Raw genomic sequence first — 25,299 nt, 5'->3', positions numbered from 1 at the left:
TGAATGAATGAATGCGGGTGATGCTTGGCACGCGTGTGTGTGCGCTCCCATCTGTTTAAACACACAAACATAAACACGTAACACATAATACATATATATTATGAACACAAGTCGATGTTGAAGTCGATGATGAACACGAGTCAACGATAATGTATACAATACATTAACAAACAATGTTTGTTAATGTATTGCCGCATATCATTAAATAGACCCACAGTTGCGACCACAGGACCACATCCGCATATCATGTGTTAAGTTGTCTTTGCCGCAATTTACATAACGTGTTTCTGAAGTTGGAGAAGAAAACACTACTCCATGTGTGAGCCATTTGAAGTTTGAAATTCATGTGGTCATGCATCTGTCTCAGCAGAGACAGCAAACGCGCTGTCAAAATATCAACTCGTCAAGTCAAGGGGATGGGGGATGGAACTCTCATTGATTTATTGCACGTTACGCCAAAAACACACCTACGGGTTTCAGACCAACCCATTTTAGATTTGCTTCGGGCGCAAGAGTCATTTATCTGCCGTCATAATAGCAACATCGCCATAGAACCGCCCACAAAGCTACTTCTGTTTTGCACCAAAACACATGCGTTTTAGACCGTCTAAATAGGGCCCAGTGAGTCTCATTTGTATACAAACAGTATGGAATGTGTTTAGCGCACATTGTTCATCAGTGAGTAATGTTGACGTAGATCATGGGATTGTTTTCCTCCTCTCCTTGTTGCTTTCTATTGGTCCAGACTGGTTCTGTTCTAGAGGGGGGCGCTGAGCCTCTGTTAAACAGGAAACCAGTCCTGTAGCGTCTGGCTGAAGCAGACCATGCCTCAGGTCCGCCGGCCGGCCGCTGTTACACGCCTTCATTACCAGGGAGCCCAGTCTGCCTCCACTGCTCTGGAGAACAGAACCCTCTCTTTTCTTGGTGCTCTGTCTTTCAGAAGGTAGTCATGTCGGGGGATCCAAACCAACGCTCACTTCTGATGTGATGACAAAGGAAGTCCTCTTGGCGTGGACTCTTCCCTGGGAGCAGGGACGTCCACAGTGACGCTGGGATATCCTCCCAGAGTCCCCTCCTTTGTCCGCTACATGCAAAGGCCTCCTTTGAAACACAACCTCCCCCTCCGCTCCTCTCCTCTGGGGGGCTCCGGCAGCGGGGGGGTTAACCCCGAGCAGCGCCACCAGCAGCAGGGCAGAGAGAGGCAGGAGTTGCAGGAGGAGGGGAGGAGGGGAGGGGGGGCCCAGTGAGAAGGGGAAGGGGGTGGGGGCTGGTCCACAGCTGTTGTAGTAGGCAGGGTCTATCGGGGTAGGAAGCCTGCCTCACTCGTCCTGGAACAATGGGAGACGTAGCTGGCTCTGCAGAGCGGCCAGGCTACGCACACACACACACACGCACACACACACACACACACACACACACACACACGCACGCTGTGGTGCCCACGGACGCTGTGCTCCTAGCCTGGGAGTAGAGGGCTAGGCTAACCCTCGCTGTGGTGGGGGACAGAGCTCTGGAGTAATGCTGAGTCTTTAGTCCTGAGCCAGCTGAACCGAGGAGCTGCTAGCCTAGCGCCCGCTCTGTAGCGCCTCCTCCAGCGGCGCTCTGGTCCTCCTCGAGGAGCTCCGATGCTGTCAGCGGAGGACAGAGACCACCGGAGCCACAGCCAGGTGAGGAAGCCCTGACCAACCCGGCTGAGCTGTCTGCTGCGTGTTGTGTCTCTGCTCTCGCTCTGTAGCTCAGACCGCTGTGCTTCAGTAGCACACTGGTAGCTAGTAGATGTAGCTCAAGTGTGATCTGGGTTTAAAAAGAATGCAGTGACAGACGGCAAACTAAGGTTTGGTTATTCTGGAGACGAAGGCGAGAGATGGAACGATAAGGGCAGATCTGTTGGTCTGGGTTTGTGTGTGGTTTTGTTAATATAGGGGCTCTAGCAGTCATGAGATCGTTTTCGTAAGCTAGTCTATCATTTTGGCACGCAGGCACCTTCTGTAAGTTATTTTATTTCAACCAAAAAGCGGGGAGCGTGGGTGATGGTGGAAACCTAACAATGTGTCGTAAATCTGCCGGATGGGAGGCTGGGACAGAGAGGTGTGTGTGTGTGTGTGTGTGTGTGTGTGTGTGTGTGTGTGTGTGTGTACTGCATTCATTGTGGAAAACCTTAGTGATGTTGATGCATGAAAAGTAGGGAGCTATAAACAACAAAATGAGTGTCTTTGTCAGTGTGTAGAGCTGTGCTCCCTTTGTGGAGGAGACGGGTTGTATACAGTACATCTGAACCAACCTCTGGCCTTTAGGAAGGCAGGCACCAGCCTCCCATCCCCCTACCCTGCTCCGCTCCTCATCCTAAACGTTGCCTGTGTTGAGTCTGCCATCGGAGGCGTTTCAAAGAGGACCTCCGCTCTGCTGGATTCTCTGTCTGTGCCCCCCCCCCACACTTCATTGGTTTAACTTCTTCAATGTGCAATAGAAATGTTGCGTCTATGATTGTGTTTCTGAGCTGGTGTTGGTGCGGAGACCCCCCCCCCCCCCGTTTGGCCTACATCTTTTGGGCGGGGGAGTGCTCCTTCCCCCCAGCCTGAACCTCGTCTACGTGTTTGATGTTCTTTTTGTTGCAGTGTTTCCTCCGAGCTCCTCGGCTCTGTGCGGCCCGGTCATGGGGAGCTCTCTGACATGTTGGGATCCACCTGCCCCTTGCCAAATCCCAGAGTGTGTGACTGACATGATTTAAGAAGCTTCTCCTCGCTTGAGCTCCCATTAAAGAATCATCTAGTGCCCTGATTCCATGAGCGGGGTGTCTGCTCCCGGCGGCGGCGTGCCCGGACACTTTGAACTCTGAGAGTCGGAGGAGCTCAGCGCTGGCTGCACATGTACCACTGCCCCTCGCTCTCGGAGCCACAATATGTTCCACTCTTTGGGAGATAAATCAGGAGAGCAGCACAGCACCATCTTGGCAGCGCTCTGTGTGTGGCGCTCTCTCGCCGCTCTGTGGTGGGCTGCTTCTGCTCCCCGCCTCAGACGGGGGTCCCAGACCAGGGCCGGGTCTCTGAGGGTCTCTGAGGGTCTCTGAGGGTCTCTGAGGCCACACCAGGTGTTTCAACCAGGACGGCTTCTCCTCAGAGCGCTGCGCGGTTCACAGCCAGATTGCGAGGGCAGATGCTCACACCCCTAATCCCACTTCAGGTTGAGGAGATCTGAACAAGATCAGCCCCCTGGCAGCCTGCTTTGGAGAGCCCAAGACTCGCAGCCACTTCCTTCCTGTATGCTACGTTATGGTACAGGATGTAGGAGGGGGGGGACTACTTCTGATTCAGAGTGTAGCAGCACATGACCTTCATCACCAAAGAACTCCGTTCATTGGACATCCCGGATTGGCCCAAGAATCCTTAAAGAAAACCAAAGACGATGCGTCTCGCTGCGTATCGTCTGCCTGCCCTGCGTTTATTAAAAAGACATAAAGGGGAGTTCTTAAACGCCCTGTCTACTGAATTATTCATCCCATTTTCTTTCATTACACTTTCCAATGAGTCAGAGATGAAAGGGAAGATGAAAGGGAGGGAGGAGGGGGAGAGAGAGCGACATGGAGGGAGACATGGGGAAGATGAGAGGGAGGAGGGGGAGAGAGAGCGACATAGAGGGAGACATGGGGAAGATGAGAGGGAGGAGGGGGAGAGAGAGCGACATAGAGGGAGACATGGGGAAGATGAGAGGGAGGGAGGAGGGGGAGAGAGAGCGACATGGAGGGAGTCATGGGGAAGATGAGAGGGAGGAGCGGGAGAGAGAGCGACATGGAGGGAGACATGGGGAAGATGAGAGGGAGGAGGGGGAGAGAGAGCGACATAGAGGGAGACATGGGTGTGTAAGCTGGGTGTGGGGGTGGATCCCCTTGGCTCTGAGAGACCCACGCACGCCTAGTGTGTGACCCCTCCACTAGCCCAGAGGGGACCCCGAGCCTCACGGCCCCACGGCCCTCGGCCCCTGAAGGCTCGCTGAAAGAGGACACATGACCACACCTGGTGTCACCTGGTCCCCCTCGTCTGTAGAGGTGTAGGTAGCCATAGGTTTGTGTGTGGAAGGGAGGCGGGGGGGGTTATTTGTGTGTGTGTGTGTGTGTGTGTGTGTGTGGGGTAACGTTCTGGTGGATTTGCACTAGCAGCCAGGGGAGCCACACTGAGCGAGCCGGGCCGTGTCTCCCTCTAATCCCACCGATTTGTCCTCCTTTCCTTTGTTTTCTCTCTCTAAGCTCTGTGGGTGTGTGGGCGAGAGAGAGCCACCACCAGGGGTAGGATCTTACAGGGAGCTGACGGTTCAGTGGGGGTCGTCTGGATCTCCATTGGTTTGAATTAAGAGAAATGCTGCTTCACCAACTCAGACTATTGTTCGGTGTATGAGCCAGCTCCACGTCCCGGGTCGAGATCTCCTTGTTCCGGCCCGTGGCCCCTGGTGACCCACAGCGTCTAGGCCCGTGGCCCTGGTGACCCACAGCGTCTAGGCCCGTGGCCTGGTGACTGTGTCTAGGCCCGTGGCCCTGGTGACTGTCTAGGCCCGTGGCCCTGGTGACTGTCTAGGCCCGTGGCCCTGGGGACTGTCTAGGCCCGTGGCCCTGGTGACTGTGTCTAGGCCCGTGGCCTGGTGACTGTCTAGGCCCGTGGCCTGGTGACTGTCTAGGCCCGTGGCCCTGGTGACTGTCTAGGCCCGTGGCCCTGGTGACTGTGTCTAGGCCCGTGGCCTGGTGACTGTCTAGGCCCGTGGCCCTGGTGACTGTCTAGGCCCGTGGCCCTGGTGCCTGTCTAGGCCCGTGGCCCTGGTGACTGTCTAGGCCCGTGGCCTGGTGACTGTCTAGGCCCGTGGCCCTGGTGCCTGTCTAGGCCCGTGGCCCTGGTGACTGTCTAGGCCCGTGGCCTGGTGACTGTCTAGGCCCGTGGCCCTGGTGACTGTCTAGGCCCGTGGCCCTGGTGACTGTCTAGGCCCGTGGCCCTGGTGACTGTCTAGGCCCGTGGCCCTGGTGACTGTCTAGGCCCGTGGCCCTGGTGACTGTCTAGGCCCGTGGCCCTGGTGACTGTGTCTAGGCCCGTGGCCTGGTGACTGTCTAGGCCCGTGGCCCTGGTGACTGTCTAGGCCCGTGGCCCTGGTGACTGTCTAGGCCCGTGGCCTGGTGACTGTCTAGGCCCGTGGCCCTGGTGCCTGTCTAGGCCCGTGGCCCTGGTGACTGTCTAGGCCCGTGGCCTGGTGACTGTCTAGGCCCGTGGCCCTGGTGACTGTCTAGGCCCGTGGCCCTGGTGACTGTCTAGGCCCGTGGCCTGGTGACTGTCTAGGCCCGTGGCCTGGTGCCTGTCTAGGCCCGTGGCCCTGGTGACAGTCTAGGCCCGTGGCCCTGGTGACTGTCTAGGCCCGTGGCCCTGGTGCCTGTCTAGGCCCGTGGCCCTGGTGACTGTCTAGGCCCGTGGCCCTGGTGACTGTCTAGGCCCGTGGCCCTGGTGACTGTCTAGGCCCGTGGCCCTGGTGACTGTCTAGGCCCGTGGCCCTGGTGACTGTCTAGGCCCGTGGCCCTGGTGACTGTCTAGGCCCGTGGCCCTGGTGACTGTCTAGGCCCGTGGCCCTGGTGACTGTCTAGGCCCGTGGCCCTGGTGACTGTCTAGGCCCGTGGCCCTGGGGACTGTCTAGGCCCGTGGCCCTGGTGACTGTCTAGGCCCGTGGCCCTGGGGACTGTCTAGGCCCGTGGCCCTGGTGACTGTCTAGGCCCGTGGCCCTGGGGACTGTCTAGGCCCGTGGCCTGGTGCCTGGAGCCTCTACCTTGTGTTCCTCCTACATGACGGCGGTCTCATTGGCTCAGGGGTCACCCTCCTCTTCTGTTGTTCTGTGCCCTGGGATGTTGGTCCAGGGTGTCCATGTTACTGCTCTGGGGGGGGGGGACTCCCTCGCTGGGGGACCAACACATGATACGGCCCGCGCTCTGATTGGAGCTCTTTGTTGACGCGCGGCGTCCGCACTGTGGTGAGGGGACGGGCGTGTCTCTGAGAACGACAACAAACAACAACAAACAACAACAAACAACAGTCAGTCTGACCCCCCCAGGGCCACTGCTGGGCTCTGACCCCCCAGGGCCACTGCTGGGCTCTGACCCCCCAGGGCCACTGCTGGGCTCTGACCCCCCAGGGCCACTGCTGGGCTCTGACCCCCCAGGGCCACTGCTGGGCTCTGACCCCCCAGGGCCACTGCTGGGCTCTGACCCCCCAGGGAACGCACTGCTGCTGGGCTCTGACCCCCCAGGGCCACTGCTGGGCTCTGACCCCCCAGGGCCTCTATCAAAGACCAGCTGGTCTGGTCTACTGTCTGGTCTACTGTGGACCAGCTGGTCTGGTCTACTGTGGACCAGGTGGTCTGGTCTACTGTCTGGTCTACTGTGGACCAGGTGGTCTGGTCTACTGTCTGGTCTACTGTGGACCAGCTGGTCTGGTCTACTGTGGACCAGGTGGTCTGGTCTACTGTGGACCAGCTGGTCTGGTCTACTGTGGACCAGGTGGTCTGGTCTACTGTGGACCAGGTGGTCTGGTCTACTGTCTGGTCTACTGTGGACCAGGTGGTCTGGTCTACTGTCTGGTCTACTGTGGACCAGGTGGTCTGGTCTACTGTCTGGTCTACTGTGGACCAGCTGGTCTGGTCTACTGTGGACCAGGTGGTCTGGTCTACTGTCTGGTCTACTGTGGACCAGGTGGTCTGGTCTACTGTGGACCAGGTGGTCTGGTCTACTGTCTGGTCTACTGTGGACCAGGTGGTCTGGTCTACTGTCTGGTCTACTGTGGACCAGGTGGTCTGGTCTACTGTCTGGTCTACTGTGGACCAGCTGGTCTGGTCTACTGTGGACCAGGTGGTCTGGTCTACTGTCTGGTCCACTGTGGACCAGGTGGTCTGGTCTACTGTCTGGTCCACTGTGGACCAGGTGGTCTGGTCTACTGTCTGGTCTACTGTGGACCAGCTGGTCTGGTCTACTGTGGACCAGCTGGTCTGGTCTACTGTGGACCAGGTGGTCTGGTCTACTGTGGACCAGGTGGTCTGGTCTACTGTGGACCAGGTGGTCTGGTCTACTGTGGACCAGGTGGTCTGGTCTACTGTCTGGTCTACTGTGGACCAGGTGGTCTGGTCTACTGTCTGGTCTACTGTGGACCAGCTGGTCTGGTCTACTGTGGACCAGGTGGTCTGGTCTACTGTGGACCAGGTGGTCTGGTCTACTGTGGACCAGCTGGTCTGGTCTACTGTGGACCAGGTGGTCTGGTCTACTGTCTGGTCTACTGTGGACCAGGTGGTCTGGTCTACTGTGGACCAGGTGGTCTGGTCTACTGTGGACCAGGTGGTCTGGTCTACTGTGGACCAGGTGGTCTGGTCTACTGTGGACCAGGTGGTCTGGTCTACTGTGGACCAGGTGGTCTGGTCTACTGTCTGGTCTACTGTGGACCAGGTGGTCTGGTCTACTGTCTGGTCTACTGTGGACCAGGTGGTCTGGTCTACTGTGGACCAGGTGGTCTGGTCTACTGTCTGGTCTACTGTGGACCAGGTGGTCTGGTCTACTGTCTGGTCTACTGTGGACCAGGTGGTCTGGTCTACTGTGGACCAGGTGGTCTGGTCTACTGTGGACCAGGTGGTCTGGTCTACTGTGGACCAGGTGGTCTGGTCTACTGTGGACCAGCTGGTCTGGTCTACTGTGGACCAGGTGGTCTGGTCTACTGTGGACCAGGTGGTCTGGTCTACTGTGGACCAGCTGGTCTGGTCTACTGTGGACCAGGTGGTCTGGTCTACTGTGGACCAGGTGGTCTGGTCTACTGTCTGGTCTACTGTGGACCAGGTGGTCTGGTCTACTGTCTGGTCTACTGTGGACCAGGTGGTCTGGTCTACTGTGGACCAGGTGGTCTGGTCTACTGTGGACCAGCTGGTCTGGTCTACTGTGGACCAGGTGGTCTGGTCTACTGTGGACCAGGTGGTCTGGTCTACTGTCTGGTCTACTGTGGACCAGGTGGTCTGGTCTACTGTGGACCAGCTGGTCTGGTCTACTGTGGACCAGGTGGTCTGGTCTACTGTGGACCAGGTGGTCTGGTCTACTGTCTGGTCCACTGTGGACCAGGTGGTCTGGTCTACTGTCTGGTCTACTGTGGACCAGGTGGTCTGGTCTACTGTGGACCAGGTGGTCTGGTCTACTGTGGACCAGGTGGTCTGGTCCACTGTGGACCAGGTGGTCTGGTCTACTGTGGACCAGGTGGTCTGGTCTACTGTGGACCAGGTGGTCTGGTCTACTGGTACCTCACAGTGCAGGTGGTCAGGAGATCAGAGGGACCAGAGGCAGCCTGTGGTTGAAGGTGTTCGTGTGGGTGGACTCTAGGTGGGTGGAGGAGTATATGTATACTATTATATATGTATACTATACTAGTATTATGTATACTATTATATATGTATACTATACTAGTATTATGTATACTATACTAGTATTATGTATACTATTATATATGTATACTATACTAGTATTATGTATACTATTATATATGTATACTATACTAGTATTATGTATACTTTGTATTTGTAACTCTGGTCTAGTATGTGGTGATATAGATCCATCCCCAAAAGCATCCAAAGACTCCTTCTGGAAATAGCTCATCCACTGACTTGAATACATCAGCATTTATCTTATTTCCTGATTCCAATATTATATAGATATATTATGTATGTATGAAACGAGGTTAAGGTAAACCAGTCATCAAAGTGTTTGACAGGATGTGCTGAATGGGTAGAAGGTTCCACTCACCGTCAAGCACACACTTCCTACTTGATGTCATTTCCTGCGTGTTGCGCTCTGCACTAGACTGTTGTCTAGTAGGGAGTTCATATGGTTCGGTGGCTGCTGTTGCTGTCCTCTTTGGTGCTGATGTACTTCCTGTTGCACCAGATGAAGAGAACAGCCCCACTGCACCCACCAAGGGTCACACAGGTCCAGCCCTGTGGGGAACATTCAGAGCTACGAGGATGTGTATCGTCTACAACGGCTTCAGGGAAATGCCTTCTCTGTCTTTGGCCGTTACAAAGAGCAGTGACATTCACACTGACTTCTTTAGGACTTGTTTAGCCTTTTTCTCTGTGGTGTACCCCTCTACAAACAAACGGCGCACTGCACTCACTCTAAATAACTCCTGCTGTGAGTCTGAGGCCAGGCTAGGGCACGCTCCACACTTAACGAAATGTAAATAGATGTGGAAACTCCTTATCACACTGGGTGAGACGTGTGGAGTGTGATCCGTTCTCCAGCCTCTGGACAATGGAGATATTCAAATAGCAAACTCAATATGCCTGCAGTGTCCTGAGGAATGCTCACCACAAGTTCTGTTGCTCATGGTGGTGATGGTGGAGCTCCCTTCCTCCCACAGCGCAGCTAGTGACCAGGGCTGGGCGGGCCCCTCGGAGCCCCCCAGTGGGAGCCCCCCAGTTTGAGCCCCCCAGTGGGAGCCCCCCAGTGGGAGCCCCCAGTTTGAGCCAGTGTGTGTGGGGGCTCCCAGTGGGCCCCCAGACGTCAGGGTGCAGCCCGTCCCGTGGTGGGGACTCTCTCCTCACTGTCAACAGCCCGCTGTCTGTGTCCTACAGTGGTCTCTCTCACTGCTCCCACAGTGTGCCTGTCTGGAAGACTATCTGTCTCTCTGTCTGTCTGTCTCTCTCTCTCACTCTGTGTGTGTGTGTGTGTGTCTCTCTCTGTCTCTGTCTCTGTCTCTGTGTGTGTGTCTCTGTCTCTGTCTGTCTCTCTCACTGTGTGTGTGTGTGTGTGTGTGTGTGTGTGTGTGTGTGTGTGTGTGTGTGTGTGTGTGTGTGTGTGTGTGTGTGTGTGTGTGAGTGTGTGTGTGTGTGTGTGTGTCTCTCTGTCTCTGTCTCTCTCTCTCACTCTGTGTGTGTCTCTGTCTCTGTCTCTGTCTCTCTCACTCTGTGTGTGTCTCTGTCTCTGTCTCTGTCTCTCTCACTCTGTGTGTGTTTGTGTGTTTGTGTGTGTGTGTCTCTCTCTCTCTCACTGTGTGTGTGTGTGTGTGTGTGTGTGTGTGTGTGTGTGTGTGTCTCTCTCTCTCTCTCTCTGTCTCTGTCTCTCTCTCTCTCTCTCTCTCTCTCTCTCTCTCACTGTGTGTGTGTGTGTGTCTCTCTCATAGTTCCAGTGTTGAGCACCTCTTCTTGTCTTGTCAGAGCTGTTGGTTTTGTTTTTCCCGGCGCATCAAAAGAAGCCACAGTCTGCGATGCAAGGCCGCATTATATTTAGACTGTTGTCTTTGGTACAACGCTGTAATTTCATGTGAACGTTCTTCGGCACACATAGACGTGGGTTTGTGGTCCCCTCCAACGCCCCCACCCCCCGCCCACCTCCACCTTCTCCAGTCCTGCCCACCAAAGCTTTCATGGCCATTAGCCTGGAGAAGGGCTGGTATTTATAGCCACTCAATAACGAGCCGTTGGCCAAGGTTAAGCGTACGGTCGTATCTTTATCCCTCCTCAGATGGGCTGCATTCATTCAGAGGCTCCGTTATACGTTCCAGGTCTGGCAGCCTCAGTCCAGAGGCAGCCTCAGTCCAGAGGTAGCCTCAGTCCAGAGGTAGCCTCAGTCCAGAGGCAGTAGCCTCAGTCCAGAGGTAGCCTCAGTCCAGAGGTAGCCTCAGTCCAGAGGCAGCCTCAGTCCAGAGGTAGCCTCAGTCCAGAGGTAGCCTCAGTCCAGAGGTAGCCTCAGTCCAGAGGCAGTAGCCTCAGTCCAGAGGTAGCCTCAGTCCAGAGGTAGCCTCAGTCCAGAGGCAGTAGCCTCAGTCCAGAGGCAGTAGCCTCAGTCCAGAGGTAGCCTCAGTCCAGAGGCAGTAGCCTCAGTCCAGAGGTAGCCTCAGTCCAGAGGTAGCCTCAGTCCAGAGGTAGCCTCAGTCCAGAGGCAGTAGCCTCAGTCCAGAGGTAGCCTCAGTCCAGAGGCAGTAGCCTCAGTCCAGAGGTAGCCTCAGTCCAGAGGCAGTAGCCTCAGTCCAGAGGTAGCCTCAGTCCAGAGGTAGCCTCAGTCCAGAGGTAGCCTCAGTCCAGCCCATTAGGTAGCCTCAGTCCAGCCCCATTGGGTCCATGTGGGTCAATAATTTCCCGGTAAATGTTTTCCAGAATCCATCTTGTGGAATAAGAGCTGCATCGAAGCACTCCAGCTGGCCCCGTGCGTTCCTCAAGAACCGGTTCAACTAATGGGCTGCACTTAGTGGGGCTGGGCACCAGCCTCGGGTTCATCATGGCCACAATTACAGGGAGTCTCACTCTAGCGCTGTGTCTGGTTCTATGCTGGTGCATTCCACGTTCCATGAGAGAAATGACATCTGACCTTCATTGCGTTGCGCTCTATATGCAAATCTGGGAAAACCCTAATGACTGCTAAACATTATCTTTGTCTTTGAGAAAGAGAGAGCCGTTCCCATTCGCTCTATAGAGCAGTAATAACGCCACTGTTTCCCTACATGCCTGTGTGCTCTACATTCAGAGGGTGATGACAACCTCTTGGCGGACGAGACAAAGACAACAGACCAAAGCTCAGGTGCTTCTTGTGTGTGTAGCTGTTAGCTGTCCCCGTCTGTTCCCGTGTGGGGATGTGTGCATCAGGCCCCTGTCCTGGACTCATCCAGGTGGGACTAAAGGAACTTGGTGGCTCTGGGGCCCACTCCCCTGGGTCCCTGGCCCTGGTTCTCCCCTGGCTCTGGGGCCCTGGTTCTCCCCTGGCTCTAGGGCCCTGGTTCTCCCCTGGCTCTGGGGCCCTGGTTCTCCCCTGGCTCTGGGGCCCTGGTTCTCCCCTGGCTCTGGGGCCCACTCCCCTGGCTCTGGGGCCCTGGTTCTCCCCTGGCTCTGGGGCCCTGGTTCTCCCCTGGCTCTGGGGCCCTGGTTCTCCCCTGGCTCTGGGGCCCTGGTTCTCCCCTGGCTCTGGGGCCCTGGTTCTCCCCTGGCTCTGGGGCCCTAGTTCTCCCCTGGCTCTAGGGCCCTGGTTCTCCCCTGGCTCTGGGGCCCTGGTTCTCCCCTGGGTCCCTGGCCCTGGTTCTCCCCTGGCTCTGGGGCCCTGGTTCTCCCCTGGGTCTGGGGCCCTGGTTCTCCCCTGGCTCTGGGGCCCTGGTTCTCCCCTGGCTCTGGGGCCCTGGTTCTCCCCTGGCTCTGGGGCCCTGGTTCTCCCCTGGCTCTGGGGCCCTGGTTCTCCCCTGGCTCTAGGGCCCTGGTTCTCCCCTGGCTCTGGGGCCCTGGTTCTCCCCTGGCTCTGGGGCCCTGGTTCTCCCCTGGCTCTGGGGTCCTGGTTCTCCCCTGGCTCTGGGGCCCTGGTTCTCCCCTGGCTCTGGGGCCCACTCCCCTGGCTCCATGGCCCCCCCAAAATGTTGAATGTAATTTGACTTTAGAAAAGAGTCTGAGGTTGGACAAGGCCTCAGACGGCGGTCAGCAGTCCTTCCCTCCCTCAGTCAGAGGCAGACTGCTGGATGTAAACGGCTGGACTCTTGTTCAAAAGATTCAAGACTCACTTGTTCAGAGTCCACCTAGACTCTGCATAGCCACCCACTCCCACCCTCCTACTTATTGTATGTTGTACATACGTCCTGGCACTTAATGTACGCACTCATTGTATGTTGTTGTCCTGGCACTCAAAAGAAAATTAAATAAAGTACTTAGTTGTGTAGCACCTTATCCTAGCATCCTTACTGCACCGACAGCGATATATTGTTGTTTCTCTTTCCTCTGACAAATGTACTCATGATGAAAGCAGCTGCTAAAGGCCCTGAAGGTAAAGGACTCTCTTCTCCGTTCTCTTCCAGAGGAGAACATGATGTCGGACGTGACGGAGCAGAGGATGTGTGATGAACCCTTTGGGTCGGACGAGGAGGGAGAGGAGGCAGACGTGGAGTCGTACCTGGAGGACAACAGCAGTGAGCTCATGGACCGACTGAGAGAGCTGGAGGTACAGAGGATCCATACTGCAGGAAGCTTTACCACTGCCAAGTTAATAATTCCTAGACGCCTAAATGATATGAAATCAGACAGAACAAACACATGGACAGACATGACACTATCGAACCCGTATAGAGTGTAAGTGTTGAACCAAAGAAGTGCATCAGCATTTAAAGTCCTCACTTCAAATGTTGTCTTTCCTCCTGGTGTTTGGTACTTTGACCCCACAGGCAGAGAACTCTGCTCTGCTGCTGGCCAACGAGAGCCAGAGGGAGGCGTATGAGAGATGTCTTGATGAGGTGAGTCTGCAGCCGCTCAATAAAACGGCCTCTTGTACCCGCAATCTTGTCCTTTCGGTCATCAGTCAAGAATAAAACCAATCCCTGAAACGTTTTCCTCATTACCGTCTCCCCTTTTCATACAGGTTGCCAACCATGTGGTCCAAGCGTTGTTAAATCAAAAGGTAATGAACCATCCAACGCTAACACACGTTACATTTGAACATTTATTTACTTTTATTTATCGCACAATCCAGAGAGGATTTGTCCTTAACAATAGCCTGTGTGTGTGTGTGTGTGTGTTCCTGTAGGACCTGAGAGAGGAGTGCATCAAGCTGAAGATGTTGGTGTTTGACCTGGAGAGACAGAACCGCGCACTGTGTGAGCTCTTCCAACAGAAGCTCCCCAACCACCCCACCGCCCACTACCAGGTACCCCACTACCATGTACCCCACTACCAGGTACCCCACTACCATGTACCCCACTACCAGGTACCCCACTACCATGTACCCCACTACCAGGTACCCCACTACCATGTACCCCACTACCATGTACCCCACTACCATGTACCTCACTACCATGTACCTCACTACCATGTACCCCACTACCAGGTACCCCACTACCATGTACCCCACTACCATGTACCTCACTACCAGGTACCCCACTACCAGGTACCCCACTACCATGTACCCCACTACCATGTACCCCACTACCAGGTACCCCACTACCATGTACCCCACTACCATGTACCTCACTACCAGGTACCCCACTACCATGTACCCCACTACCAGGTACCCCACTACCATGTACCCCACTACCATGTACCCCACTACCATGTACCCCACTACCATGTACCTCACTACCATGTACCCCACTACCAGGTACCTCACTACCATGTACCCCACTACCATGTACCCCACTACCATGTACCTCACTACCAGGTACCCCACTACCAGGTACCCCACTACCAGGTACCCCACTACCATGTACCCCACTACCATGTACCCCACTACCATGTACCTCACTACCATGTACCCCACTACCATGTACCCCACTACCAGGTACCCCACTACCATGTACCCCACTACCATGTACCTCACTACCATGTACCCCACTACCATGTACCCCACTACCATGTACCTCACTACCATGTACCCCACTACCATGTACCCCACTACCATGTACCTCACTACCATGTACCCCACTACCATGTACCCCACCAGGTAGCCCACTAGGTAGTGGGCTACCTGGTGGGGTACAAAGTGGTTCATGGTTGCTGTGCAGCCTGTGGAGGTTGCAGTGGGACAGCTCCTCCTCCTGTGTACTCATCCTAACGCCTCGTGTGGTTCCAGTTCCCGGCGGGCCCCCTCCCAGAGTACACCACGCCGCACCACGACCCCACCAAGCAGGTGGAGGCCCCCCAGACCGAAGCACAGGCCAAGGTGAGGTCAGCGCCGTCCCATGTGCTCTGGGTGTTACCGTAGAGGTCGTCCTCATCGCTTTTCTCTCTCCCATCCCGAAGGGTAACGGCTACCGCACACAGCACACCTCCCCGGGCCCCCGGGGGCCCGCCGCCTCCATGGAGGCCCTCTCCCCGTTCTTCAAGAAGAAAGCACACATCCTGGAGGTCCTGCGCAAGATGGAGGAGACGGACCCGCTCAAGTTCCACCCGTCCACCACCAGCCTGTCGTTCTGCGACTACAGCCAAGTGCTGATGTCCACCGAGGCCGTGCTGGCCGCCAGCGCCGACCCCGCCCCGCTGCAGCTGCCCTCCAAGGGCCTCCTCCACCACCACCACCACCTGGCCCGCTGCCCCTGCTCCTGCCCCGAGGCCGACGGCCCCCAGCACGCCAACGGGGACGGGCCGCTGCAGCGGGAGGCGGGCGGGACCGCGGCCTGCGGGTTCCACTGCACCCGGGGCCACGAGGGCCCCTCCTGCGCCCACGTCTGTAGCGCCCTCCCCGCCGCCGCCACGCACTGTCCCGCCAAGAGCACGGCGCCGCCGGAGCCCGCCGGCCCCGCCCCCAGACACTGCAGCAAGAACGACAAGCACACGCCTCCCACGCAGGCGGCCAATCAGAGCCAGGAGGCCACGCCGGCGGAGCTGGACACGGCGGGCCCCCCGCCGGGGGGGCCCCCGGAGGGGCTGTACCCCTCCTCCTCCTACCGGCCCGTCCCCGAGAAGGAGGGCCAGGCGGAGCCCCCCGCGCACAACGGGCTCCCCTCCCGGGCCCCCGAGGAGCCCTCGCTGACGGACGTCCCGGAGCGAGACACGGCGCGGCGGGAGGGGCCCCGCGCCGCGCGGCCCGAGGCCCCGCCGGCCGCGCCCGGCCCCGGCGAGGGGAAGGCGGCCGCCGGCTCCCCGTCCAAGCTGCTCAAGTACCTGAAGATCCCGGGCGTGGCGGAGAAGGGCCCGGCCCAGGCCCCCGCCGGCCCCGTGCGCCTCAGCCCGCAGCTCACCCGCAGCTCGCGCATCCCCTGCCGCACCAACAACTACGAGGTGTACCACTCCCCGGTGCCGCCGCGCCGCGCCGCCACCGCCGAGCGCTGCCCCCGCCAGCCCCCCGCCCCGCCCTGCCGCTCCGAGTCCTACCCCGCCACGCACTCAGCACCCACCTCCCCCCCGCAGCCCCAGGGGGCCCCCTCCCCGCCCGCCAGGGAGGGGCCCTACGCCGGCCTCTCGGCCCCCAAGGAGGGGCCCTACGCCGGCCTCGCGGTCCTCAAGGAGGGGCCCTACGCCGGCCTCTCGGCCCCCAAGGAGGGGCCCTACGCGGCCCCCAAGACCGGCAGCAGGATGGGCTCCGCCTTACCAAAGGGCCCCTCCCAGACGCGGGTCCCGCACTACGAGAACGTGGCCGACCTGCCGGCGCGGGGGCCCGAGGAGCCCCTGGAGAAGAGGACCACGCCCAGGAAGCTGGTGAAGTCGCTGCCGGAGAGCATCCTCCGCGCTCCGCAGCGCAAGCAGTCCTCCTCCTCCCCCTCCTCCCAGTCCACGTCAGACGAGGAGGGGGAGGAGGGGGAGGGGGAGGGGGAGGAGGAGGAGGGGGAGGGGGAGGAGGAGGAGGAGGAGGAGGGCCCCGTGTGGAGGGCCCACCCCGGCCCCTCCGGTCGGGACGAGGCAGCGTCCCGGCCGCACTACCCCAGGGAGAGCCCCGCGGCGCAGGACCCCCAGGCCCCCCAGCCCGCCCCCCCGCCTCCTGCCCCGGCCGCCCCGGCCAAGAGGAGCGACTCCTCCTCCATCCCCAAGCGGCCGGGGGGCAGCGGGGGCAGCGGGCCCAGCGGGCCGGGGGGCAGCGGACCGGGGGGCAGCGGGCCGGGGGGCAGCGGGCCGGGGGGCAGCGGGCCGGGGGGCAGCGGACCGGGGGGCAGCGGGCCGGGGGGCAGCGGACCGGGGGGCAGCGGGCCGGGGGGCAGCGGACCGGGGGGCAGCGGGCCGGGGGGCAGCGGACCGGGGGGCAGCGGGCCGGGGGGCAGCGGGCCGGGGGGCAGCGGGCCGGGGGGCAGCGGGGGCAGCGGGCCGGGCCGCTCCCCGGCCGACTCGGGCCACCACGCCTTCAAGGACCGCCTGGCGGCGCTGGGGAAGCTGCGCAGCTCGGAGGACCTGCGGCTCAGAGCGTCTGAGGGCCCCGATGCGGTCAGCGAGGGCCCCGTGGCCCCCGGCGAGGAGCAGGGCCCAACCCCGGAGTGGCCCGCCGAGCCCAGGGAGGGGCCCAGAGAGGGGGGGCCCAGAGAGGGGGGGCCCAGAGAGGGGGGGCCCAGAGAGGGGCCCAGAGAGGGGCCCAGAGAGGGGCCCAGAGAGGGGGGGCCCAGAGAGGGGGGGCCCAGAGAGGGGCCCAGAGAGGGGCCCAGAGAGGGGGGGCCCAGAGAGGGGCCCAGAGAGGGGCCCAGAGAGGGGGGGCCCAGAGAGGGGGGGCCCAGAGAGGGGCCCAGAGAGGGGCCCAGAGAGGGGGGGCCCAGAGAGGGGGGGCCCAGAGAGGGGGGGCCCAGAGAGGGGCCCAGAGAGGGGCCCAGAGAGGGGGGGCCCAGAGAGGGGGGGCCCAGAGAGGGGCCCAGAGAGGGGCCCAGAGAGGGGGGGCCCAGAGAGGGGGGGCCCAGAGAGGGGGGGCCCAGAGAGGGGCCCAGAGAGGGGCCCAGAGAGGGGGGGCCCAGAGAGGGGGGGCCCAGAGAGGGGCCCAGAGAGGGGCCCAGAGAGGGGCCCAGGCACGGGAAGCGCTCGGACTCGCTGGACAGCAAGGCCAAGGCGCCCAGCGGGGCTCTGAAGTACCCCGGCCCCTCCCTGTACGAGGCGAGTGGGAAGCCTGCGGGCGGGGGGGCGGCGGGCGGGGGGCCGGCGGCGGGCCGGCCGGAGCCCAAGACGGACAGCCCCAAGAGCAGGACGGGCCTGCCCTCCCCCGACGGGCCCCCGCCGCCGCGCAGCAGCATGCGGTGTCCCGGCTCCCTGAACCTGGCCTACACCAAGGCCCTCGGCCCCCCCGGCGGCAGCAGCCCCAACAAGATCCCCCCCAAGTCGCCCTCCAAGCCCACCCAGGGGCCCTCCCCGCGGGGGCCCCGGCCGGCCGAGGCGCCGCGCTACTCCTCCAAGTCGGAGGAGCGCTCCAAGATCGGCGGCAAAGGCAAGAAGACCCCGGCGTACGGGGACAGCCTCCCGCCGCCGCCCCCCAGGCCCCCCGCCGCGGAGCCCCAGGAGGCCCCGCCGCCGGCCCCCAGTCCGCAGTCGGCCATCGAGCAGAAGGTGATGAAGGGCATCGAGGAGAACATGCTGAAGCTGCAGGAGCAGGACCGCGCCGCGCCCAGCGGCCCCGAGCTCAAGCAGAAGGCGTCCAACGGCATCGCCAGCTGGTTCGGCCTGAAGAAGAGCAAGCTGCCGGCGCTCAGCCGCAAGGCGGACGGCGCCAAGGCCAAGGAGGACAAGTGGAAGATCAGCATCCCCTCGGTGGGGAAGGACTCCCAGGCCAAGGTGGCGGCGCGCTGCAAGGAGGGCGTGGAGGGCCTGAACATCTCCACGCTGATGGAGAAGGCGGAGGGGCTGCGGCGGGCGCTGGAGGAGGAGCGCGCCTACGTGGAGCGCTCGGGCCGCGGCCACTCGTGCGAGGTGGTGATGGACCCGTCCCAGGGCCAGCTGGCCGTCATGTACCGGGGGGCGCGCTCAGACAACTTCATGCAGCAGCTGCTCAACAGGTAAGGGGGCTGGGGGGCCCGGGCTGGGGGGCCCGGGCTGGGGGGCCCGGGCTGGGGGGCCCGGGCTGGGCTCCCCTGGAGGACTTGTGGTTCTAGAGAGAGTAGATTTCTTTATTGATGCCGGGGGGTTGATGCAGAGGTGTAGTAATGTTATGTATGTAAGGAATGAAGGTGACTTCAGCTCAAAGGGAAAAGGCTCTGAAGACACACAGTCTGAAGGTCACTGTGTGGCTCTGAAGACACACAGTCTGAAGGTCACGGTGTGGCTCTGAAGACACACAGTCTGAAGGTCACTGTGTGGCTCTGAAGACACACAGTCTGAAGGTCACTGTGTGGCTCTGAAGACACACAGTCTGAAGGTCACTGTGTGGCTCTGAAGACACACAGTCTGAAGGTCACGGTGTGGCTCTGAAGACACACAGTCTGAAGGTCACTGTGTGGCTCTGAAGACACACAGTCTGAAGGTCACTGTGTGGCTCTGAAGACACACAGTCTGAAGGTCACTGTGTGGCTCTGAAGACACACAGTCTGAAGGTCACGGTGTGTGACCTTGTGTGTGTGTGGCTCTGAAGACACAGCCGTCTGAAGGTCACGGTGTGTGACCTTGTGTGTGTGTGGCTGATTGCAGAGTGGACGGGAAGGAGGTGATCAGCGTCCCCCAGCGCCGGCTCTCCTTCGACTGCAAGACGTCCAGGCCGGTGTTCACCGCGCAGGGAGACGTCATCGGCCACATGGTGAGGCTCTGCGGCCTTCAGTCAACTGAACCAGTGAGGCCTGCTGGAGGCCGAATGTGATGCGCGTTAACCGCCGTCCAGATGTTATTACTTATCGCTCCATCGTTGGGGCCTGTGTGTGTATATATGTATGTACAGTATCTCACAAAAGTGAGTACACCCCTCACATTAAATCTATTCATGGGACAACACTGAAGAAATGACACTCTAATCATTCTAAACTGGGCCACAGGGCAGTATCCCAGCATGATAACCACCCCAACACACCTCCACCACCACCACTGCCTTGCTAAAGAAGCTGAGGCTAAAGGTGATGGACTGGCTGAGCATGACTCCAGACCTGAACCCTATTGAGCCTCCTATAACAGAAGGTCTCTAACATCCATCAGCTCTGTGATGTCGTCAAGGACGAGTGGAAGAGGATTCCAGTGGCGACCTGTGAAGCTCTGGTGAACTCCATGCCCAAGAGGGTTGAGGCAGTGCTGGAAAATAAGTGACCACACAAAATATTGACACTTTGGGCCCAATTTGGTCATTTTCACTTAGGGGTGTACTCACTTTTGGTGCCAGCGGTTTGGATATTAATGGCTGTGTTGAGTTATTTAGAGGGGACAGTACATTTACACTGTTATACAAGCTGTACACTGACTACTTTACATTGTATCAAAGTGTCATTTCTTCAGTGTTGTCCCATGAATAGATTTAATGTGAGGGGTGTACTCACTTTTGTGAGACACTGTATGTATGTTTGATGTATGTGCATATACATGTGTGTGTGTGTGTGTGTGTATATATATACACATACATACATACATACATACTGTATGGTTTCCCCTGACTGGACGCGTGTGTTGCTTGGATACAGGGGTCAGCAGGCGTGACCTCTGATGAGAACCTGGCTGACTCCGTCCACTCACAACATTTTGCAGGTAAGACGGAGAACCAGCAGCTCAGATTACCCTTAGAGTCAACAACAACAAACACATTATTAACACATGGAACCCTTAGAGTCAACAACACAACCTTATTATTAGAACATAGAACCCTAAGAGTCAACAACACAACCTTATTATTAGAACACGGAACCCTTAGAGTCAACAACAACAAACACATTATTAGAACATAGAACCCTTAGAGTCAACAACACAACCTTATTATTAGAACATAGAACCCTTAGAGTCAACAACACAACCTTATTAGAACATAGAACCCTTAGAGTCAACAACACAACCTTATTATTAGAACACAGAACCCTTAGAGTCAACAACACAACCTTATTAGAACATAGAACCCTTAGAGTCAACAACACAACCTTATTATTAGAACATAGAACCCTTACAGTCAACAACAACAACCTTATTAGAACATAGAACCCTTAGAGTCAACACAACCTTATTATTAGAACATAGAACCCTTAGAGTCAACAACAACACAACCTTATTATTAGAACATAGAACCCTTAGAGTCAACAACACAACCTTATTATTAGAACATAGAACCCTTAGAGTCAACAACACAACCTTATTATTAGAACATAGAACCCTTAGAGTCAACAACAACACAACCTTATTATTAGAACATAGAACCCTTAGAGTCAACAACAACACAACCTTATTATTAGAACATAGAACCCTTAGAGTCAACAGCACAACCTTATTATTAGAACATAGAACCCTTAGAGTCAACAACACAACCTTATTAGAACATAGAACCCTTAGAGTCAACAACACAACCTTATTAGAACATAGAACCCTTAGAGTCAACAACACAACCTTATTATTAAAATATAGAACCCTTAGAGTCAACAACACAACCTTATTATTAGAACATAGAACCCTTAGAGTCAACAACACAACCTTATTAGAACATAGAACCCTTAGAGTCAACAACACAACCTTATTAGAACATAGAACCCTTAGAGTCAACAACACAACCTTATTATTAGAACACAGAACCCTTAGAGTCAACAACACAACCTTATTAGAACACAGAACCCTTAGAGTCAGCAACACAACCTTATTATTAGAACACAGAACCCTTAGAGTCAACAACACAACCTTATTATTAGAACATAGAACCCTTAGAGTCAACAACACAACCTTATTATTAGAACATAGAACCCTTAGAGTCAACACAACCTTATTATTAGAACATAGAACCCTTATAGTCAACAACACAACCTTATTATTAGAACATGGAACCTTTAGAGTCAACAACACAACCTTATTATTAGAACATAGAACCCTTAGAGTCAACAACACAACCTTATTATTAGAACATAGAACCCTTAGAGTCAACAACAACACAACCTTATTAGAACATAGAACCCTTAGAGTCAACAACACAACCTTATTATTAGAACATAGAACCCTTAGAGTCAACACAACCTTATTATTAGAACATAGAACCCTTACAGTCAACAACAACACAACCTTATTATTAGAACATAGAACCCTTAGAGTCAACAACACAACCTTATTATTAGAACATAGAACCCTTAGAGTCAACAACACAACCTTATTATTAGAACATAGAACCCTTAGAGTCAACACAACCTTATTATTAGAACATAGAACCCTTAGAGTCAACAACACAACCTTATTATTAGAACATGGAACCTTTAGAGTCAACAACACAACCTTATTATTAGAACATAGAACCCTTAGAGTCAACAACAACACAACCTTATTATTAGAACATAGAACCCTTAGAGTCAACAACACAACCTTGTTATTAGAACATAGAACCCTTAGAGTCAACAACACAACCTTATTATTAGAACATAGAACCCTTAGAGTCAACAACAACAAACACATTATTAGAACATAGAACCCTTAGAGTCAACAACACAACCTTATTATTAGAACATAGAACCCTTAGAGTCAACAACACAACCTTATTAGAACATAGAACCCTTAGAGTCAACAACACAACCTTATTATTAGAACATAGAACCCTTAGAGTCAACAACACAACCTTATTATTAGAACATAGAACCCTTAGAGTCAACACAACCTTATTATTAGAACATAGAACCCTTAGAGTCAACAACACAACCTTATTATTAGAACATGGAACCTTTAGAGTCAACAACACAACCTTATTATTAGAACATAGAACCCTTAGAGTCAACAACAACACAACCTTATTATTAGAACATAGAACCCTTAGAGTCAACAACACAACCTTGTTATTAGAACATAGAACCCTTAGAGTCAACAACACAACCTTATTATTAGAACATAGAACCCTTAGAGTCAACAACAACAAACACATTATTAGAACATAGAACCCTTAGAGTCAACAACACAACCTTATTATTAGAACACAGAACCCTTAAAGTCAACAACACAACCTTATTATTAGAACATAGAACCCTTAGAGTCAACAACACAACCTTATTATTAGAACATAGAACCCTTAGAGTCAACAACACAACCTTATTATTAGAACACAGAACCCTTAGAGTCAACAACACAACCTTATTATTAGAACATAGAACCCTTACAGTCAACAACAACAACCTTATTAGAACATAGAACCCTTAGAGTCAACAACAACACAACCTTATTATTAGAACATAGAACCCTTAGAGTCAACAACACAACCTTATTATTAGAACATAGAACCCTTAGAGTCAACAACACAACCTTATTATTAGAACACAGAACCCTTAGAGTCAACAACACAACCTTATTATTAGAACATAGAACCCTTAGAGTCAACAACACAACCTTATTAGAACATAGAACCCTTAGAGTCAACACAACCTTATTATTAGAACATAGAACCCTTAGAGTCAACAACAACAAACACATTATTAACACATGGAACCCTTAGAGTCAACAACACAACCTTATTATTAGAACACAGAACCCTTAGAGTCAACAACACAACCTTATTATTAGAACATAGAACCCTTAGAGTCAACAACACAACCTTATTATTAGAACATAGAACCCTTAGAGTCAACAACACAACCTTATTAGAACATAGAACCCTTAGAGTCAACAACACAACCTTATTATTAGAACACAGAACCCTTAGAGTCAACAACACAACCTTATTATTAGAACATAGAACCCTTAGAGTCAACAACACAACCTTATTATTAGAACATAGAACCCTTAGAGTCAACAACACAACCTTATTAGAACATAGAACCCTTAGAGTCAACAACACAACCTTATTATTAGAACACAGAACCCTTAGAGTCAACAACAACACAACCTTATTATTAGAACACAGAACCCTTAGAGTCAGCAACAACAACCTTATTATTAGAACATAGAACCCTTAGAGTCAACAACACAACCTTATTATTAGAACACAGAACCCTTAGAGTCAACAACAACACAACCTTATTATTAGAACATAGAACCCTTAGAGTCAACAACACAACCTTATTATTAGAACACAGAACCCTTAGAGTCAACAACAACACAACCTTATTATTAGAACATAGAACCCTTAGAGTCAACAACACAACCTTATTATTAGAACACAGAACCCTTAGAGTCAACAACAACACAACCTTATTATTAGAACATAGAACCCTTAGAGTCAACAACACAACCTTATTATTAAAACATAGAACCCTTAGAGTCAACAACACAACCTTATTATTAGAACACAGAACCCTTAGAGTCAACAACAACACAACCTTATTATTAGAACATAGAACCCTTAGAGTCAACAACACAACCTTATTATTAGAACACAGAACCCTTAGAGTCAACAACAACACAACCTTATTATTAGAACATAGAACCCTTAGAGTCAACAACACAACCTTATTATTAGAACACAGAACCCTTAGAGTCAACAACAACACAACCTTATTATTAGAACATAGAACCCTTAGAGTCAACAACACAACCTTATTATTAGAACACAGAACCCTTAGAGTCAACAACAACACAACCTTATTAGAACACAGAACCCTTAGAGTCAACAACACAACCTTATTATTAGAACATAGAACCCTTAGAGTCAACAACACAACCTTATTATTAGAACACAGAACCCTTAGAGTCAACAACACAACCTTATTAGAACATAGAACCCTTAGAGTCAACAACACAACCTTATTATTAGAACACAGAACCCTTAGAGTCAACAACACAACCTTATTATTAGAACACAGAACCCTTAGAGTCAACAACACAACCTTATTAGAACATAGAACCCTTAGAGTCAACAACAACAGAACCTTATTATTAGAACACAGAACCCTTAGAGTCAACAACAACACAACCTTATTATTAGAACATAGAACCCTTAGAGTCAACAACACAACCTTATTATTAGAACACAGAACCCTTAGAGTCAACAACAACACAACCTTATTATTAGAACATAGAGCCCTTAGAGTCAACAACACAACCTTATTATTAGAACATAGAACCCTTACAGTCAACAACAACACAACCTTATTATTAGAACATAGAACCCTTAGAGTCAACAACACAACCTTATTAGAACATAGAACCCTTAAAGTCAACAACAACACAACCTTATTATTAGAACATAGAACCCTTAGAGTCAACAACACAACCTTATTATTAGAACATAGAACCCTTAGAGTCAACAACAACACAACCTTATTAGAACATAGAACCCTTAGAGTCAACAACACAACCTTATTATTAGAACATAGAACCCTTAGAGTCAACAACACAACCTTATTATTAGAACATAGAACCCTTAGAGTCAACAACAACAACCTTATTATTAGAACACAGAACCCTTAGAGTCAACAACAACACAACCTTATTATTAGAACATAGAACCCTTAGAGTCAACAACACAACCTTATTATTAGAACACAGAACCCTTAGAGTCAACAACAACACAACCTTATTATTAGAACATAGAACCCTTAGAGTCAACAACACAACCTTATTAGAACATAGAACCCTTAGAGTCAACAACACAACCTTATTATTAGAACATAGAACCCTTAGAGTCAACAACACAACCTTATTAGAACATAGAACCCTTAGAGTCAACAACACAACCTTATTAGAACATAGAACCCTTAGAGTCAACAACACAACCTTATTATTAGAACACAGAACCCTTAGAGTCAGCAACAACAACCTTATTATTAGAACATAGAACCCTTAGAGTCAACAACACAACCTTATTATTAGAACATAGAA

The 25,299-nt window shown here is 54.1% G+C and overlaps 1 protein-coding gene across 1 annotated transcript in view; it reads left to right on the top strand.

Moving 5' to 3' along the window:
* The window catches only part of LOC311360176 (nck-associated protein 5-like), a 40,616-nt gene that overhangs the window by 5,999 nt on the left and 9,318 nt on the right, over nucleotides 1–25,299 (top strand). The window contains exons 2-10 of the mRNA XM_084480267.1: nucleotides 12,813–12,955; nucleotides 13,176–13,244; nucleotides 13,370–13,408; nucleotides 13,535–13,654; nucleotides 14,576–14,665; nucleotides 14,746–17,031; nucleotides 17,305–18,401; nucleotides 19,030–19,135; nucleotides 20,001–20,064. Coding sequence (XP_084336393.1) covers nucleotides 12,821–12,955; nucleotides 13,176–13,244; nucleotides 13,370–13,408; nucleotides 13,535–13,654; nucleotides 14,576–14,665; nucleotides 14,746–17,031; nucleotides 17,305–18,401; nucleotides 19,030–19,135; nucleotides 20,001–20,064 — 4,006 coding nt within the window. The 5' untranslated portion in view covers nucleotides 12,813–12,820. The remainder of the gene's footprint in view (nucleotides 1–12,812; nucleotides 12,956–13,175; nucleotides 13,245–13,369; nucleotides 13,409–13,534; nucleotides 13,655–14,575; nucleotides 14,666–14,745; nucleotides 17,032–17,304; nucleotides 18,402–19,029; nucleotides 19,136–20,000; nucleotides 20,065–25,299) is intronic.

This window comes from Micromesistius poutassou (assembly GCF_964030765.1).
Source record: "Micromesistius poutassou genome assembly, chromosome: 15".
Taxonomy (NCBI): domain Eukaryota; kingdom Metazoa; phylum Chordata; class Actinopteri; order Gadiformes; family Gadidae; genus Micromesistius; species Micromesistius poutassou.
Note: the sequence above shows the minus strand (reverse complement) of the source record. Positions and strands in the feature narration are given on the sequence as shown.